Source organism: Hevea brasiliensis, chromosome 13 (assembly GCF_030052815.1).
Source record: "Hevea brasiliensis isolate MT/VB/25A 57/8 chromosome 13, ASM3005281v1, whole genome shotgun sequence".
NCBI classification, from domain to species: Eukaryota; Viridiplantae; Streptophyta; class Magnoliopsida; order Malpighiales; family Euphorbiaceae; genus Hevea; species Hevea brasiliensis.
In genome coordinates, this window is record NC_079505.1 from 80,261,792 (window position 1) to 80,279,792 (window position 18,001).

The following is an 18,001-nucleotide window of genomic DNA, read 5'->3' on the forward strand; positions in this document are numbered from 1 at the left end:
GAAATAATGTCAAGGGAAATCACACTAAAATATCTTTGGCTGACTGGTCTCATCAATTATAAGGCTACAAAGAGAGTAAAAGATTGAACTTAACAAATATTATAAGAATGTTCGCTAAGAATTGTAAATGTTACAAAAGTTAATTAAGAATGGCAATCATGTTTTGATGTTCATCTTCGTATAACTTCACATAAGAGTAATAGCTACAACTCTCAATTCCCATTAGTTAAAAAGGAAAAAAGCGAGAGAAAAGAGGAAACAATAAAATCCATCTTTTCATACATGTCCAGGAGCCGTTGTGGAACCTCAAGTTTAATTAGCTTTAATATTGCAACTCTTTGAAAAAATTTTGAATAGACAGGAAAAGTTGGCATTCTGATGCACCGATAGATTGCTCAAAGCTTTCAGATGTTTTGCCATTAACTGTCTAAACCTGAAATTATGTGCCTTCATCAATCCGAGCCAACATCAATCCCTTTTTGCTTTAGAAATTCTTTGGCCTCGATGATGTCCTGCCAAAATAAAACAAAAGCTATAAATTCGTGAATCTTAGAGAATATAGAAAATTTTGCTTTCTAACTACAAAAAAGGCTTATGATAAGTCCTATAAAAAAAAACTAATGATTCTTGAAACTTCTTTGTGCTATAAGAAAATAAATACAACACATAGAGATGTTATTAAGGTCACTCAACAATTGAACATGCTTGTAGACAGAGTCATGAAAAGATATTATCACAAGTTGGGGGGAAAAAAAAACCATAGATGGTCACTCGTCACAATGCTTATTTATCTGTATCTAAACAAGTAGATGACATGAAAACAAGTGGATAATATTTCACTTGAGTGATTTAAAGCAAAGCTGAGTGATTTAAAGCAAAGCCATCTTAAATTTAGTGAAATTGTATAGATGTAATAAACCATTTGAGCATAATAGGGGCTCACAACATCTCTAGTATCACACAGTCAGCACCCATATTATATAATATGCTTCATTAGCATGGAATCCCGGTGGTTCTTTGGAATCAAGATGTACACACTACACACCAATTGGCATGCAATAAATTTTTGAGATATTTGGTGCCATGTTGACATAAACTGTCAAGCATTTGTAATATACAATAGAATTGAAAGCAAGTGCCATCTTGTGATTCATTGGAAGAATTACAGACCAAGCAGAGTTTGTGAAGATAAAGTCTAAAGTAACAAATCACCATCTAAGAATCTTTTAAATTGGACAAAAAAACATGCAGATTAGCTGCATCTTTCCAACTAAATGGGGAAAAAATCAATAATAGCCCACAAGATAAAGTTGAATAGCAGTACAATACCTGCTGCAATAGTAGTGCTTCTTGAGGGCAAGTTGGAAATCGCATTAAACCAATTCCAACCATTAATAAACCATAGCAACCCAACGATACAACAAAATAGATGGGTAGCTGAAAAGAAGGAGTCACAAAGCCAGGTCAGCCCAAGCAGCAAGAAAAATAAACAAAAACATGCGGATAAACAAAATTTAAACATGACTTACCAACCAAGTATGGCTATGAGGAATAATAGAGGTCTGCAAGAGGCCAACCCAAATGGAAGAAATGGCCACTAGCAAGGCCATAATCTTGACAACATGCTTCATTGGGCAGGTAATAAGATATGAAAAACACAGCTCTGTCCTGATCATTTTTAAAAGAAGCATCTCATTTGGGCAATACATTAAAACCAAAGATGAACAGTAAGAGTTAATTTAGACATTAAATTCTCAAAAAGTTGGTCTTTTTCTTATGAGATTACAGCAAGAATCAATCTTTTTGCTGTCCAAAGCTCCTATACAAGTTTAGTGCTTAATTGGATTACTACAGGAATGAACTGCTAACAAATCAAGCAATGCGCTTGCGACACTTGCATCCAATCAACTCAAAAGACAAGGATGCTAACCCTAAACATTAATCGATCTTTATAAGAGAAATCAACAAAACGGGTATGAAAAAAAATAAAAAGAAAGAGAAAAATCGATACCACATGCAAGATTTGTAAAAGGTAAGTTGGCGAATCAAACGGGATCTTGACTTCTTGCAGCTCTGAGAGGGACTAAAGTTGAGAAGGGGGTGCAATGTTAGGTCTTCTCTGATCTTCTAGGGCTGGAATTCGATCCTAAGGCGGTTGTTTTGCTTCTACGATCTATTTGATACAGCTGTGCGCGATTCGCACGTTTTTGACGAAAGAATTGAAAAACCCGAAACCATTAAAATCCAACAGCGGTTAAAGATTGAAAAAAAAAAGGGAAATTAATATTTAGTACCTATATTATACTAAAATTAATATTTTTGCTTGAAAACTATATTAATTAGTCCCTAGGTTTTCTTTCCATTGTATTTACCTCAAACTTTTACCATTGACTCAATTTTTATCATCATAAATATTTTCATTCCTAAGTTTTTACTATTATTAACATTTTTGTCTTTTATTAATCACTTTTTAATTCATTGATTAATGATTAAATTGATAAAAATGGATAAAGAGACTAAATAATTGATAGAATCAAATATGAAGAACTAAATCATATATTTTTAAAAATATGAGGATCAAATAATTAATTTTAATATAATTAAAGGGCTAAATAATATTTAACCTTTAAATTAATTAGGTAGCATTTTAAAATATTAAATCATATTTATAAACTATTATTATATTTAATTTTTTGAATATTTTATAATTTAGTTTTTAAGATCAAATGAAAATTACATTTTAATCCTTTAATTTTTTATGAGAAATAAGTTAATCTTTAAATTATATTATTATTAACAAATAATTCTATTAAAATTCACTATTAATTAACCATAATCGAATTCAAAGTTATGAAACTAAATTATTGCTAGTATTACACTATAGGAATTAAACTGTTAAAAAAAATATGTAATGATTAAACTAATATTATTTTCAACTCTTAACAATAAATTGTAATTCAAAGCACTATTTCATTAACAGAAACATGTCTCAAAAATTTATTTTTCATAAAATAAAAGAATTAAATTGTGATTTTTATTGTATTTTGGAAATTAAATTTTAAATTATATATACATGTATATATTAAAAAAATTATCATTATTAAAAAAAATTTTTATTGATGATATTTAATTGAATTTACCGAAAAAATCTAAAAATGAATGAATAGATAGTTAATTTAAAAGGTTTCAATTAACTGTGATCCCTCTAATGTTTTAGTTTGATGCTGACCATTTTAAATGCCTTACTCTCTGAAAGTATATTTTGAAAAGACAAAAAAATAATTGAATCAATCAGGACCTTACCGTATAATTAACAACAAAATATTTGAAAATATAAAGCGAGGTGATAGATTTAACATCTACGCTTATTAGAAAAACACAAAAAATAGTAATAAAAGAAAGAAAGAAAAGGAACAACTTAGTTACTAGTTAAAATACTGCTTGACTAAATACATAACAAGGTTGAGAAGGCATTGCCATGATGAAAAATATAGAGCAGAATTGTTCAAATCATTGTCAAGCCATTTATGTTTCTACTCCAATTTTGCAAGCCAGCTAGGCTGCAAACCTGTGCTAGCTTAATTTACATGTTAAGGAAGGATACACAAGCTATTATTAAATGGGACAGGTAGAATCAATGGTGCCACATGTATGAATTTAATGCTGCTGTATGCAGATTCTTCTTCACTGTATTTCTAATGAATACGTCTTCAAGTCTTTGCCTTCAGGATATGTGTCTTGTTCTGCAGAATAGGCACTTCCAGGAACTTTGACAAAAAGTTCATCTTCAACTACATCGTCTTGCATCTCAGAATGTCGTAGGCCCTGGAAATGATTATTGCAGATTAGTATGCAAAAAAATACTAGTGTAAAGCTTTTACTGACCTGAGCATAAAGAAAATTACAAGCAAGAAACCAAAAAAGAACTACAGATGAAGTAAAATAGAGAGGGAAAATCCTGCTAGAAGAAAACCAAAATAACAGGAGCATATAGACATGGTGAATATAGAAGGTTGAAGCTATCCAATGATGTCAAGCAGATGGTGAAGGTAAGATACATGCTTGTGGTTTAGGCTAAAGAATGTGTAGATATTCAATTGTCTAAGTCAAATCTTTCCTATTACTTTTGTTTGCAAATAACTCAAATAAAAACAAATATCTTTCTGACAGAATCTGTCCTGAACACATTGAGCCTCAATGATTTTATAGATTGCTCACCTTTCAAAATTTTGGAAAATAAAAACATATATTTGAAAAGACCATTCAGGATTCCATGGAATAGTCTGAATATAATGATCACCTCTACTAATCAACATATTCAGAACTTTCATGAGAGTCCCAAGTTCTCGGAATTTACCTTAGAATTACTGTCAATCTCCTCCATATTCTGGTTATATTTGAGGTCATTCATAATGACTTTGAGCTGTTCCTTGGCCTTGGCCCTTGTTACACGTCGTTCAGCACGTTGTGCTGCTGTAACATCATAATGGCATGCAACACAAAGAGTCCTCATGTTCTCTAGTCTGCATTCACCTATTTGAGAACACAATTTACTTTAAACCGGGGCTAAAATATGGTTGAACAAATCAAGTATTGGTGGGATATCAGTCCTTGGACATTAATTTCAAAGATAAAACATTATCATACCTCCACCTCGGTAGACAGGAATAATATGGTCTGCATGCCATGCATTGCCTTCATATGGATTATTCACAAGCTTATCAATTCTGCAGATGTCGAACAATGTAATTATTCAGAACAGTGGTTAACGTTTGGCAGTAATATTACACTGGCATGAAATGTCCCAATTAGAAAACTAGTATTTTGGTAACAACTAAATTCTATATCCTTATTAAGTGTAACAAGATGCCTGATCAATCCACAAAGTATTAGTGCAAATACATAATTTTCAGAGATCAGTTGCCTTTATGCATAACCTATCATTTAACTTCAGGTGCAAACATTTAATGAGCACAAAAAAAAAAAAAAAAAAAAAAAAGAAAACGTCACACCATCAATATCTTCTGAAGCACAGACACTAAATGAAGAAGAAAATCATGAATAGAGGAACTTGCTGTCATCCAACAGCATATAAATTTGACACTAGTATTCACTTTTGACTTACAATTTCTTCCGACTGGCCACATTTGGTGCTACTTTCTCTATATATTCTCTTCGCCTCTCCAATGATAAAGGTTTTATGGTCTTCACAAGTTGATGACAGTCTAACTGGCAATTCATGCAAACCCCATGTTCTATTTGAAAAAGTTCCTGAACATATGAAATTCGTTAACAATTGTGTGCCAGAGTGAATGATAGGGAACCAATGACAAAAATTCAAACAGAACCTCAAATCTTCAATCTAAATTATTCCATTCAAACCAAATTAAGGTAAGCTAATGTCTCTTTGAAATTCTCCCAGCTCCAAATAAACTAAAAAAAATGGTTGACCCAGTGCATGAAGCATCCCAAACTTGTGAGCACTGGGGAGGGTTGATATATGTAGCCTTACCTCTAATTTGCAGAGAGGCTATTTCCATAGCTCAAACCTGTGACCTTTAGGTCACAAATGGAGTAATTTTACCATTACACCAAAGCCACCTGTGACCTCCAGATCCAGCTCAAAATAAACTAATAAATAAAATTAAATAAGTAAATAAAGCTCCTTCAACTTGAATACACTTGGATATAATCCAGTCCTAACCTGACGAAGGGATCTGCTACTAGTCCTTACGCGATATTCTTCATAGCAGCTAAGGTTACAGAAAAGATCCTCAAAAAATTCAGGTGTCTTGGCATTGTTGCCCCTGAAAGTAAACAAAGGAACTTCTATTAAAAGCAAAATATAATGAAAATGCCAAGAGAAAATGAGCACAACTCTACATACACAAGATTTATACAATAGATTAAAACGCAATATAAGAAAAAGGAAAAGAAAAAGTGAGCAAAGTAATTGAAAAGATAAATAATTGCAGCAAGTGATAATTAAATTGGACCTACTTGCACGGTGTTTGACAGAGTTTACATAGTGGCTCATCCATTAGGGTCCAACCCTGCGTGTATTGTTTTTCCTTCTTTCCATAGCTACCTGATAGATTTACCTTTTTCCAAACAGCATTTGATGGTAAAGGGTAGCTAATCTCATCCCAAGGAGTCATGCGTCGCTTGCTTCCACCCTTCAGCAGTCCCTATTACAAAGATTTGCTCAATTTTTACCCAAACCATTCAATTTACCATACTCAGCCACATTTTAGTGTTAAAGAAAGATTTTATAAATTAATTATTTTCTAGAATTGACATTTCATTTTCAATTCCTTTCCCTAATCTGTCCAATCTCCAATGCACCATTTTAAGCTTCCTCATAACAGTAGACACTAGGAATTCAATAGGCTGTTAATTTGTTTTTACTCAAAAATCTAAATGATGGGGAGTAAGAGATCTTATTTTTGTTGCTTAATCTCTTATTTCTTACTGTCCTTCTACACCATGTAGAAATTTCTGGACTTAAAAGAATTTTGCAGTATTTTCTTGCAACTCATTTCACAATCATCTTATTGTCTTCCTAATTAAATTTCTTTTGCTTTGGCTACATATATATGGAAGGCTTAAGTTCCATTCAAAGTCCAGGTTCTTATCCAGTCTCTTGTCCTCAAAAAAGGAAAACAAGAGTAATTTGCGCATATTCACTGGATATTTGTGTTCTATGCTTTGAACATAGTAAATTATGCAACATTTTATCTTCTTTTTGGCACTGTTCTGTTTATTGATCCATATCAAAACTGGAATTGAAGTTGTGGGAGATTTTCAGTAGAAGTTACCATATAGAGTTTGGAAGATTTGTTGAAATTGAAAAATTTTAAGGAGTTTGATCAGAAAAATGTGGCGAGGTTATAGTGTTTTCTTTGTGTTTAGTGATTTGGTAAATTTGGTTGGAAAGGAATTCTAGGGATTTTAATTGATCAAATTTTGCCCACAGAGCTGTTATGATAAAAATTTGTTTCTTTTGGCATCATTGTGTGATACTGTTGAAGGACTATTAAAGAGTGTACATAGCTGATATCAAATTATTGAGAGCTTTATAATTTTGAATTTTTCTTTTGTTTCTTGATTTTAGTTAGAGGATACTAGTTGTAACCTCCAAATTGTAATGTTTCTTCTTTCTTTTTTTCCAATATGTTCTTCCTTTATCTTAAAAGAAAATTAAGTAACAATATATGAGAAAGGACTTGGGCACTTAGCTGCCCTAAATCTTGTGGAATAGAAGGAAAAGGATCCCTTAACCAACTCCTACTACTTTGAGATTAAAGATTAGTTGACCTGAGTTGAGCATCTACTAATCAACCATAAGCAGTTTATTATATTAAAGAAAGAAATGAAAGTACTAGATCGTGTGGACATACCTCAGTACTGTGGTTAATATTTTCATTCAAGTAGCACAACTCAATAGATAGAGGAAGCTGCAAAGTCTTTCCAACTAGTTTCCTTCTCTCAATGGGCCTTAGTTTATTCCATTCATTAATGAATGCAAGAAGAGCACGCCTATATGCTGGGTTGCCATTGAAAGATCTAGAAGTTATTTCCTTGTTGTCATTGGCCACTGGAGAATTAAGTGTCTCAAGTTCCTCTGGGCGGAAATTTTCAAATAGCGGCTGTGGCCTTGAGTCTGTCCCCGGATTGCAGGAATACAGGTGAATCCTCCCAGTATATTTACTTACCTGCACAGCAGTTCAAGCTAATTCCTATTAAATGAATTCCATATCTTTTCATACAGATAATTGTAAAAACTATAACAGGCAACCAAATAATAGGCCCTGCACAATTTCATGGCCTTTCAAATGACTAAATTCAAGTGATGACTGGTTGCAGTTGCAGCCACCAGATTTTGTTCCAAGAGTAACACATCCAAATTCTTTCAAGATAAATTTAGTACAAAAATGTGTGAAATTAAAAGAATACAATGCCCATCTGAAAGCACAATGTCTGAATGTTTGAAAATTCTACACATGACATCAGAAATCCATGGAGCATGAAAAAAACATACTGATAAAATAAGACATTGGAGAAGGCTGTTTGAATAACAAGTCACAAAATGATGAAAGTAAATATGAAAAGCAAACTGAATTACAAGTTTAAGTTCATTGAATTACCCAGCCTTAGATTAAGGCTGCAGCCAAACCACAGCTAAATGAGGTATCTAAAACCGCTTCATGTAAGTACTGACTTAGCAGAAACTTCTAACCAGTCTCCCTTTACTTTTGTTTCAACCTATTGATATAGGCATATAATGTTTGTTAGGCAGAGGAAAAGTGGTGGAAGAAGAAAACTGTCAAATTTTACAACACAACTAAATAACTAATTCATAAGTCAATCTCAATTGCATGCCTTTCCAAATGTTAAATTTGCTATTGTAAAGCCCTCTGCAGACCGACAGAACCATACAATGTATTGAACCAAAAGATTTGAAGCTTACGGCTAACTCAACTCAACTCAACTCAACTAAGCCCTTATTCCAAAAATTTATTAGGGTCAGCTACTGAAGCTTACATCTAAATCCTTGAAAATTATACTTTTACATTTAAACCTTGGAATATACCAGGTCTGATATAAAGTAAACACAGATCACTACATACACCAATAAAGTAGAAACATACAGATGTATGCATACTCAACCAGTTAAGACTGCAACAAAGCTCTCAAAGGCAGCAAATGGAGCAACAAATAGATTCTTGCAACAGAACATATCTATCAGTGGAAAAATAACCAAAAGCTGCTTCATATTGCTTCAATTGCAAAACGCAACAAGGGGACTCAACGAGTACTAAAACCTCACTTTCATGTTTTTTGTTATACCTCAAAGCGCAGAGAGTGTACTTGGTTGGAGAAAGGTTCATCATCTTCCTGAACAGATCCATGGTTGTCTATTTCTGTTGTTTGAGAATAACTTTTCTGTCCCTGCACTTTTCAGATTTATAAAACAATTATGTTTGCGAAAATCTAAAGGAACAAATAAATGGTCACCTGTCTGAGAAGACCAAAGCTTACAAAAGGCATACCTTTTCTAACTGATCCTTGCCTCCATTTCCCTTATCCAACATAGAAGAAGAAACCCCACTAATTTCACTTTCAGACACATTTCTCTCTAGGTTTTCATTTGCAACAATATAATTGTATAGTTCTTGATCAAGTACACCACTAGCCTTTTCTACCTATCAAATTTAAATATTCAGTTTCACAAGAAGAGAATATTTAAACAAATGGAAAGGAGAAGAGATCCCCAAAATAAGAACAATTCAACTCAACTCAACTCAACTAAGCCTTTATCCAAAAAATTTGGGGTCGGCTATGTGGATTCGCTTTCTGCACTCTAAACGATTTTGGGTTAACTCCGCCTAAGTAGTTTGCGCTTAACAGGTCCCAAGCCCGGATAAAGGAGGGTTGCGGTAGGTGACAACCAGCGTAAAAATTTCGTCACACCTTATGATCCCCAAAATAAGAACAATAAATTCAAATTTCCAAGTGATACCTCAAGATGAAAATCATCTGCTTGAACAGAGGCGGCACCAGAACTAGCTTGTTCTCTGGGTCTATCATTTATCATTCCAGCTGCTTCATCATGGGTTTCAAAAGGTCGTGTACCCTGTGCTGAGCCAGAATCTGTTAATTTCCTCAGCTCTGTGGCAGAGAGCTTGCCATATTGTTTATCGAGAACTTGATCTTCATGACATTGCTCAGTTTTACCCATTGTTTCTAGATAGGAAATATCATCAACCTGCCAACCAGATTAATGATAACAAATTAAAAACCAAAACCTTGTCACACAACCATATGAATAACAAAACCAAAAACTTTCTGAAAAGAATGCGAAAAGAACTCATAAATTCCAATTTCACATGTGTGCATGTTTCGTTGGGAAATACACAAACTACAAATTACTATATTTTGTGTAAAAAGAAAAAGAATAAAAAGGAAAAGAAAGAGAAGAACTAATGAAAGAAAGTATTATACTTATCTCACTGAAGAATTTTAATTAGTATTAGATTATTGGATAGCAAGACATCTAATAAATTCCAGAAACAAATTGAACTTATAACTCAATGCTTTGACATACCATCTTAGCGGGAAAAAACTATATTATCTAGAAGAAAATCAAGCCGCAACAATAAATAAAAAGGAAAGAAAGAAGGAAAATATACTGCTATCTCTGGTACTGCATCATATTTTCCATTTGTAGTTGATGAAACACGATGCAGACTCTTGTTTAAGTATTGCCAATGTCTTTCATCCATAGTTCCCTGAAATATTATAAAATATACTTATATATGTTTTCAAGAGAAATAAATGCATAAAAAAACTCTTAACAAAAGTATTTTAATGTAAACCTTTGCGCAAAAGATGTAAATGTTGACTGCATTTGTCTGCCCTCGCCTGTGAGCTCTATCTTCAGCCTTCAAAAATGTCCAAATGAAATACATCAAAGATCACAAGCAAAAGACTATGGAAAAAATTTTTACAAAAATACACAACAAAAAATGTTTCATAGACGGTAGAACCCTCCCCCAACACCTGAACAACACAATTGCCCTTTGACAGTAAGAAAAAAAAAAGACAGCAACAAATGTGTAGCAGCAACTACTTCAGTAAACAATCAGCATCCATAAGGAAATTGGATATTAAACAACACAATTTTGAAAAATTACATTCCACAATGACCATCACATATACCACTAGTAGTTTCAAAAAAGTCAATGGCTTGATAGTTATTTTTCCTATGTGTAATAGAAATTCACATATACAGGAACCCTTAAAATAACAAAAACACCTTTAAGCATATAAAAGAATATGGACCTTCGTTTCAGATTCATAATACGAACACAATTGTCACGAAGGAGGAAAAAACTACAAACAATAATGCTTATTAGTTTTCACTACGGATAAATAGCAACTAGCCAATATTTAATATCTTCACAAAAGAAAGTAATTTATTAGTATATATCAGCCTTTTCATATTTATAATAGTTAAGAATGCTCCCATATCAATATTTCTCTATTGTATTTGTCCATATCCAATGTAAGAAGTCCATAATGCTTGTCTGGCCCTTACTGAATGCTCCCATATCAATATTTCTCCATTGTATTTGTCCATATCCAATGTAAGAAGTCCACAATGCTTGTCTGGCCCTTTCTGAACTAAACATGGGGCATATGAAAGGAATGTCCAACGTAGGCCTGCAGCTCCGGTTCAAGGCTTCAAGCCAGTACGAATTGAACCATACTCTCCATTAGCATGTTCTCTCGTCAAATTTTGTAGATAATGCAGTCAAATTTTGGAACATTACATGTAACGCCCTCACTTTACGTAGTCCGTACGTTCTACTATTTCGATGACTAACGTTTGTCCAGACAGTCAGGATGTCTGGAACTACACTTAAATGATAGTGAGGAGGCATAAAATGATAGAATACATGATAAGAAAAGAGAAAATAAAAGAGATGAAATGTAAGTAGGTTAAATGAGTTGCGGTTCTAGTGATAGGTGACCACACCGGGAAGTCACTGCATAGACAGTTGAGGACCGCGAGAAACCCTAGGAAATTATTTTCGGGACCTAATTAAAGGTCTACTGAGGTATAATTGACATTGAAAATATCAAAGAAAATTTAGTTAATCGATACCGATGAAAATGAAAATTTAAGGAACCGACGGATCGGGGATTTAATCTGTATTACCGAAAAAGTGGGACTATAACCCGAAGAAAGGCATTTTGGTCATTTGACACCTAGAGTTGACTTTTGACTTAAATATCCATTAAAAATGAGTAATATTGAAATTTGAAAATTCCATAAAAATTTGAAATTATACATGTAAAGTAATTAAGGAAAAATAAGGGATAAGTGCAAATATGAAAACTTTGATTATAATAATTATTAAATCAAAGTAAGTGGGGTATATAAAGCCATAAAATGGCAAATCCCACCACTTCATCATCTTCTTCCTAAACATTCTCAAATGGCCGAATATCATCACTCTCATTTCTCCATGGAAATTCTTCATGCAAAGCTCAAATCTCTCCCATTTTCACCATGATCCTCACAAGTCCCTTCACAAAAATTAATCCCCACATCATAAGGAAGCTATTGATAATAAATTGAAAAGGTAGAATTGAAGTTTGGCAAGATAAGAATTCTCACAAGTTGAGGTTAGTCTCCTTTTTCCTTAGTTAAACATTGAAATAAGTTGATATGATGAGGAATTTGATTGGAAATGATGAGTAATTGAGAACCCCAATTTGGCAGCCTTGATAAGTAAGAGAGTTTGATTATTTCTTACACATAAATGATGATTAGGGATGTTGATTAAAGTGATTATATGTATTAGAATTTAATTGCATGTGATAGGTATAAATTGAGAAAAATTGAAGTAGGGTTTGATGATAATTTGGGGATTTTGTGTAATTGCTTGAATTTGGCAAATTGAGATTGATTGATCAGGCTTGTGTAATTGTTGAATTTTGGCAGCCTTGAGAAGCATTGAAGATTGATACTTTCATGCATTTAAATGGTGATTAATGGTGTTGATGAATAAGTTATATGTTGAGGAATGAATTTACATGTATTAGAAAATTTATGGAATATGTAATATTGACTTTGACCATTTGAATTAGGGTTGTGAATTGATTTTTGGAGACTTGTGCAAATTGCTAGAAACTGATTGAATTGAGATGATTGTTAATGTTAGAAGTGCCATGAATGCCAAAATTGGAGTTTGGGAGATGGAGGAATGAGATTTAGAAGTGTAATTTTTGTGGCAGGTTGAGTATTTGTTGAATGCAGTGTATATTTTGACCCATAAGTGAAATTGTGTGGCCCCAATTGGTATGAGGCCAATTGGAGGTAAAACTAGACCTAAAATGCACCAATTTTCATGTAGAAATCATGCCAAAATTCTATCCAGAAAGTGACCAATATGTTGCCCTAATCCGGATTACCATTTAGTGAACCCAGAAATTTTACCAAATGAACAATGTTCCTTCATTTGGTCATATCTCACTCTAGACAGGTCCAAATGACTTGAAATTTATACCATTGAAAAACTTAGACAGAGGGCTACAACTTTTGTGAAGAACACAAAGCCTAGAAATGTCATTAACCAAAAGAAATTGCTTGCTCAAGTTGGGGTACTAAATCTGTCCAGAACCAAAACAGCCCAGAATTGCTGGACATATGCAACCTGACCAGCTTTGGTAAAAAGACCATAACTTGATCCACAGAACTCCAAATGACATGAAATCAGTGCCAAAATTTCAATAAGACATAGACCTACAATATTGGTATTTTGACAAAAACTCAGAAATCAAGAGAAATAGGTCAATTAACTAGGTCAAGTTAGTGCACAAATTCTGAAAATTTGCATAAGTGACTATTGACTCCAGCATAGTCTTTTAATGATATCTCTCACTAGAAAACTTCAATTGAGATGTGCCATATAGTTCTGGAAAGCTAAGTAGCAGAACTCAAAATGTGGTATGTTGGTGTTATTAGAACTAACATATCTAGTATTTATGAAAAAGTCAACATTTTGGTTGACTAGGGAAATGAATAGTAATTACTCAATATCAAATGCAAAGAATCACATAATTAACTTTGTAACATGCCCTATTATGCCTAGTATGATTGGTTTGGATAGGTTGGCATGCCAATAGGGTTCCGATAGCAATAATGCATATGTAATTATGTCATTCTGTAATTTATGGCTTTTGTGGCCATTTTGTGATATTATGGCTTTTGGCCATTTTGATACATTTGATACACTCGGCCTTGTGCCCTATGATTACTACGGCTTATTAGCTGTTCTGTTGCACACCTGGAGACACTTTGTGATCAATGGTGTGATGGCCCGAGGTACTTGGTACCCAGTGCCAGTTTACCCGATTATCCAGTCCGGTCAGTTGCATAGGTTACTCGGGCAACTAAATTGAGTTTTAATAAAAAGCACCAAATTATTAATAATATTAATAATTACCTAAAATCTCAGTCTGCTCATAATCATACTATGAATTCTGCATATTTAATTATTTTAGTTTATTTTTATTTTATATTGGCACCGCTAAGCAGTATTGCTTATCGCGTCGTTTTTGTCACGCATAGGTACTAGAGACACAGTTGGAGAGCCCAACAAACCTCAGACCAGGTGATTAGTCAGATCTGCACAGAGTCCAGAGTCACCTCTCATCTGCAGTGCACTTGGTAGGACATTAGAATTTTGTTTTGTATTTTGTACTTAGACTTTCACTATTATCATGTACATTGTAAACTTATGAAATTTTATGTTAATGTAAATATTTTGTGAATCTTTGTTAATTATTAAAATTTGAGTATTTCTCCATGAAATTGATATTGATTATAATATGAATGGAATTGTGAGGTTATATTGAAATGTTGAGATTGATGAGAAACTTTGAGATTGGGTTGAGATAAATTGATTTTGAGAATTTGAGTATTATATTGGAATTGTTTTTAACAGGGTCAAAAGAACTGTTTTTCCAAATTACAGCCAGTACTCTACCGGATTTACTATAAAATTTGCGAAAACTCAAATTCATCAAAATTTAAAATAAAGGACATAAATGGTATGAGTTCTACATAAAGGCTATTTAAATCAATAAAACAAGTATAATAAAAATATAATAAGATAAGATAAGGTGTTCCGGAACTCCGTGTGACATGCCTTGCTCAGCTACACTGTAGACGGGTGAGGGGTGTTACATTACACATCTATAAAAAAGAATTTATAATCCAGTGATCTTTCTCTAGTCTCTGCCCAAAATTAATAAGTGAATACCAATTCTTTATCCATAAATAAAAGATTATGTCAATATAATGTCATCAACTTTCAACAATAAAATTCTCCAAAGCTGAACATGACAAATAAGCCAGACCTGAAGCATCAGTGATGGGGACTGAGGCAGCTCCAAGAACACGACATTTTGAGCTGAGGAGAAATCAAGTCCAATACCCCCAGCAGTTATGCCAATTATTGCAATCTTAACCTGGTGAATAAAGAAATGTTAGGACATGAATTCTTTAGTGTTCAAAAATTCATTATGCTGGATATATCATCTTTGTGAACATAGAAGATGCAATGGTGTCTAAGTGTGGGCTATACAGAGGGCCACCTCCACTAGCACGGCAAGCGGGCTATTTCCAAGATTTGAAGTGAACCCATGACATGTAAGTTGCAATGAAGCAACCTTACTCTAGGAGTGAGCATCAATTGTTTTGGTTCAGATTGAAAAATAAAAAAACCGAATAAACTGAAATTTTTAACAAATCAAACTGAACTGAACCGAATTATAGAGAAATTGAATTGAACCGAACCAAACTGATTTTGTTCAGTTCGATTTGTTTCAACTTATTGGCTTGGGCTTCATCCTAGGCCTTTTTAGGTTTATTTTAGACTCATTTCAGTTATATTTTATATTTTTTAACTCTAATTTGAGACCTAATAATAATTAATTTTAAAAAATACGTTATTTGGTTCGGTTCTATCAATTATTTTAAAAACAAACAGAACGGAATAGACCAAATTTCTTAAAATCAAAAATTGAATTGAATTGAATTATTGAGAAAACTGAACCAAATAAATTTAGTTTGAACCAAATTCTGCTCACCCCTACCTTAATGTGGCACCAACGCTCAGTGGTCGTCCTCAATTCATTCAAACAATAGTTTTTTACATTGTTAAAGAGTAAAGGTAGACCCTTTTGTGAGTGCCTATATGCATTCAAACAAGGGAGATTGGCAACATCAAACTTTAGCCAGAAGTTTCTGGAAATCAAAACACACAGCATACAGACTTACAGAGGGAACTAATATTTTGGCACATAGACAAACATGAACTGAGATTTCAAGTCAAATATTAAAACTACTCAATCCTTATTATAGTGCACCTAGAAAAGCTCCAATAAAAGATATGTCAACTGAACAAGATGAAACATTGGAATGCAGCCAAGCCATCAGATATTATGTATGATTCATTTGTTGGATGCCATCATTTGTTGAATACGTTACATTACTTCTTTTTTTTCCTTTGGTCCAAGGAGGGCTAAATAGATATAATCTAGTTAACTAGTCTAGGAGATAACTTGTACATTTATGTTTTAAGTCAAGTCATCTAATGTACAAATACATTGCTTTAATTTATTTACAACTCAATCACCTTTAGCACAAAATGTCATGTTATGGCTCCTATCAAGAGTTAATGGAATACCAAAAAGTTGTATCAATGTATTAATCCTAGAAATCTCATATACATCTGGAATATGTGTGGAAACAGGTTGTTCCTTTTTTTTCATTATATTCCCTCCTCTTCATTTTTTTTTCACTTTCGTAATGCACCTAATATTTAACTTTCTCATTTCTATGGCTATTCTATTTCCAGAAACTTAATAATAATAATAATAATAATAATAATAATAATAATAATAATAATAATAATAATAATAATAATAATAAGGATAGTGATCTTTCTTCATGGCAGAAAGTCCTCTTCCTTTCATCCTTCTAAAATGGATAAGGGAGCAGGCCTTGGAGTGTCTTCAAATGTTTTTAAGTCAATCTGTTGCCCATCTTAATCATTTTCATTAAATACCTCCTTTTTCATCAAATCCAATAAGGAAACAAAAAAAAAAAAAGAAAAGTTTTACATATTGCAAAGAAGAAAAAAAAGGAAAAATAAAGCAGATACAAAAGCATGATATGAACCTCATTTGAAGATTGGAATGAATGTACAGCTGATTGCCTATCTTTAGGAAGCGTGTTTCCATCAATGCGAACAAAACAAACCCCTTTCTCACACATGAGCTCCTGACCAATTCATAGCAATAAATTATATTAGGACTAGCATTTGGACATCATACAGTACTATCAGAGGCCAAAATGCAGGCAAAAAGTTCAGAAATATTAAAGCCGTTAGGGGCAGTAAAAAATGTAAACTCACCACTATCATCCAGAAACACACAGGAAACTATTAGTTTAGAGATAAATATTGGATGACTTTACAGCTTCACTAGCAATCTAGTACAATTTGTGGTTAATTGTGACTCAAAGTCTCATTTGTCTTCTTTCCATGTTCCAACTTCCAATGAGTCAAGTCAAGTCATAATAATTTGTTACAACTTCATTTCCATACGATTCATGATGGATTGAATTGTGCAACAATTCACTCACAATCCACACAGGTTTAATAATTCTTTGTTCAATTGTTACTGTCTCATTTGGTTTCATTTAACTATATTTATTAAGAGTTCACTTTCTAGGATTCTTAGACAATGTAAAAGAAGTATATAGGTTTTTCAGTTTTTGCCATTAATATTTACTAGTAAGTGTTGATAGAAAATAAGCACTAACCTGAATTTGGACACTGTGAAAATAACAATAACCCAGAGAATTCAGAGAAATCAGGCAATGTTTAAATATTCCAGTGTATTTTCCTAGGAGTAATTGCAATCACATCCTCAATCTTAATCAAGAGAGGTTAAAACTTCAAAAGCAAAGAGGAAGAACAAACATTAAAAGCATCTCACCTGCACTCCATCAAGGACTTTATGGTGATGAGCAAAAATTATCATTTTTTGAGCATTGGGGTTTACATCCAATTCTGCTTCCACATCTGACTCTGAAATGAGTGGCTGAATGCAAAGCCATTCACGAAATCCAGACAGTTTTGCAACACCAAGCTCTTGATAAGAAAGTTGGCTTGACTTGCAAATAGCCCTACTATCTGAAAGAAAAAGAAAATGGTGCAGGGTAAGAGGTATGAAGAAAGCTATGTACATGACTGTATACTTAAGTACAGTTTGTTCACCTATCATGAGTAGCTACTTCTCGATTATGCTTTAAACTTGTTACCAGGCTAAGCACTTGAAAAGTGAATTGCAAATTCACAACATAAGCTTCTCATTGACATTTTGGATACTAGTTCGTTTATTTTATTTAAGCCTTTAT

At 33.1% G+C, this 18,001-nt stretch overlaps 2 protein-coding genes across 4 annotated transcripts in view; both read right to left on the reverse strand.

Moving 5' to 3' along the window:
• Positions 1-76: 76 nt before the first annotated feature.
• Positions 77-2,231, reverse strand: LOC110639205 (dolichol-phosphate mannose synthase subunit 3). Of its 2 annotated transcripts, none has more exons than XM_021790059.2 (4): positions 2,012-2,231; positions 1,530-1,663; positions 1,330-1,437; positions 77-512 (listed from the first exon to the last, which is right to left on the reverse strand). In XM_021790059.2, the coding sequence occupies exons 2-4, from the start codon at positions 1,629-1,631 to the stop codon at positions 453-455; spliced, it is 270 nt and encodes an 89-aa protein (XP_021645751.1). In that variant the 5' UTR covers positions 1,632-1,663; positions 2,012-2,231; the 3' UTR covers positions 77-452. The 2 variants fall into 2 exon arrangements, with proteins under 2 accessions (XP_021645751.1, XP_021645749.1); XM_021790057.2 differs by having other exon boundaries at positions 1,530-1,668; positions 2,012-2,228.
• Positions 2,232-3,422: 1,191 nt separating this feature from the next.
• Positions 3,423-18,001, reverse strand: part of LOC110639187 (uncharacterized) — a 28,512-nt gene continuing 13,933 nt past the window's right edge. Inside the window, exons 10-24 of one of the 2 annotated variants that reach the window (XM_021790024.2) lie at positions 17,581-17,777; positions 16,760-16,861; positions 14,935-15,045; positions 10,380-10,445; positions 10,194-10,292; positions 9,524-9,769; positions 9,054-9,206; positions 8,851-8,952; positions 7,401-7,715; positions 6,001-6,188; positions 5,705-5,807; positions 5,126-5,271; positions 4,648-4,727; positions 4,358-4,533; positions 3,423-3,825 (exon numbers count right to left, since the gene is read on the reverse strand). In XM_021790024.2, coding sequence (XP_021645716.2) covers positions 3,685-3,825; positions 4,358-4,533; positions 4,648-4,727; positions 5,126-5,271; positions 5,705-5,807; positions 6,001-6,188; positions 7,401-7,715; positions 8,851-8,952; positions 9,054-9,206; positions 9,524-9,769; positions 10,194-10,292; positions 10,380-10,445; positions 14,935-15,045; positions 16,760-16,861; positions 17,581-17,777 — 2,225 coding nt within the window. In that variant the 3' untranslated portion in view covers positions 3,423-3,684. The remainder of the gene's footprint in view (positions 3,826-4,357; positions 4,534-4,647; positions 4,728-5,125; positions 5,272-5,704; positions 5,808-6,000; positions 6,189-7,400; positions 7,716-8,850; positions 8,953-9,053; positions 9,207-9,523; positions 9,770-10,193; positions 10,293-10,379; positions 10,446-14,934; positions 15,046-16,759; positions 16,862-17,580; positions 17,778-18,001) is intronic. The other variant, XM_021790025.2, reaches the window with a different exon arrangement.

Bases quoted from the DNA above. Each gene is read 5' to 3' on its own strand.
- LOC110639205 (XM_021790057.2), bottom strand. The intron at 1,438-1,529 runs GTAAGTCATGTT...CCTTCTTTTCAG, and splicing joins CTCATAGCCATACTTGGTTG to CTACCCATCTATTTTGTTGT. The intron at 513-1,329 runs GTATTGTACTGC...TTATTTTGGCAG, and splicing joins AAGCACTACTATTGCAGCAG to GACATCATCGAGGCCAAAGA.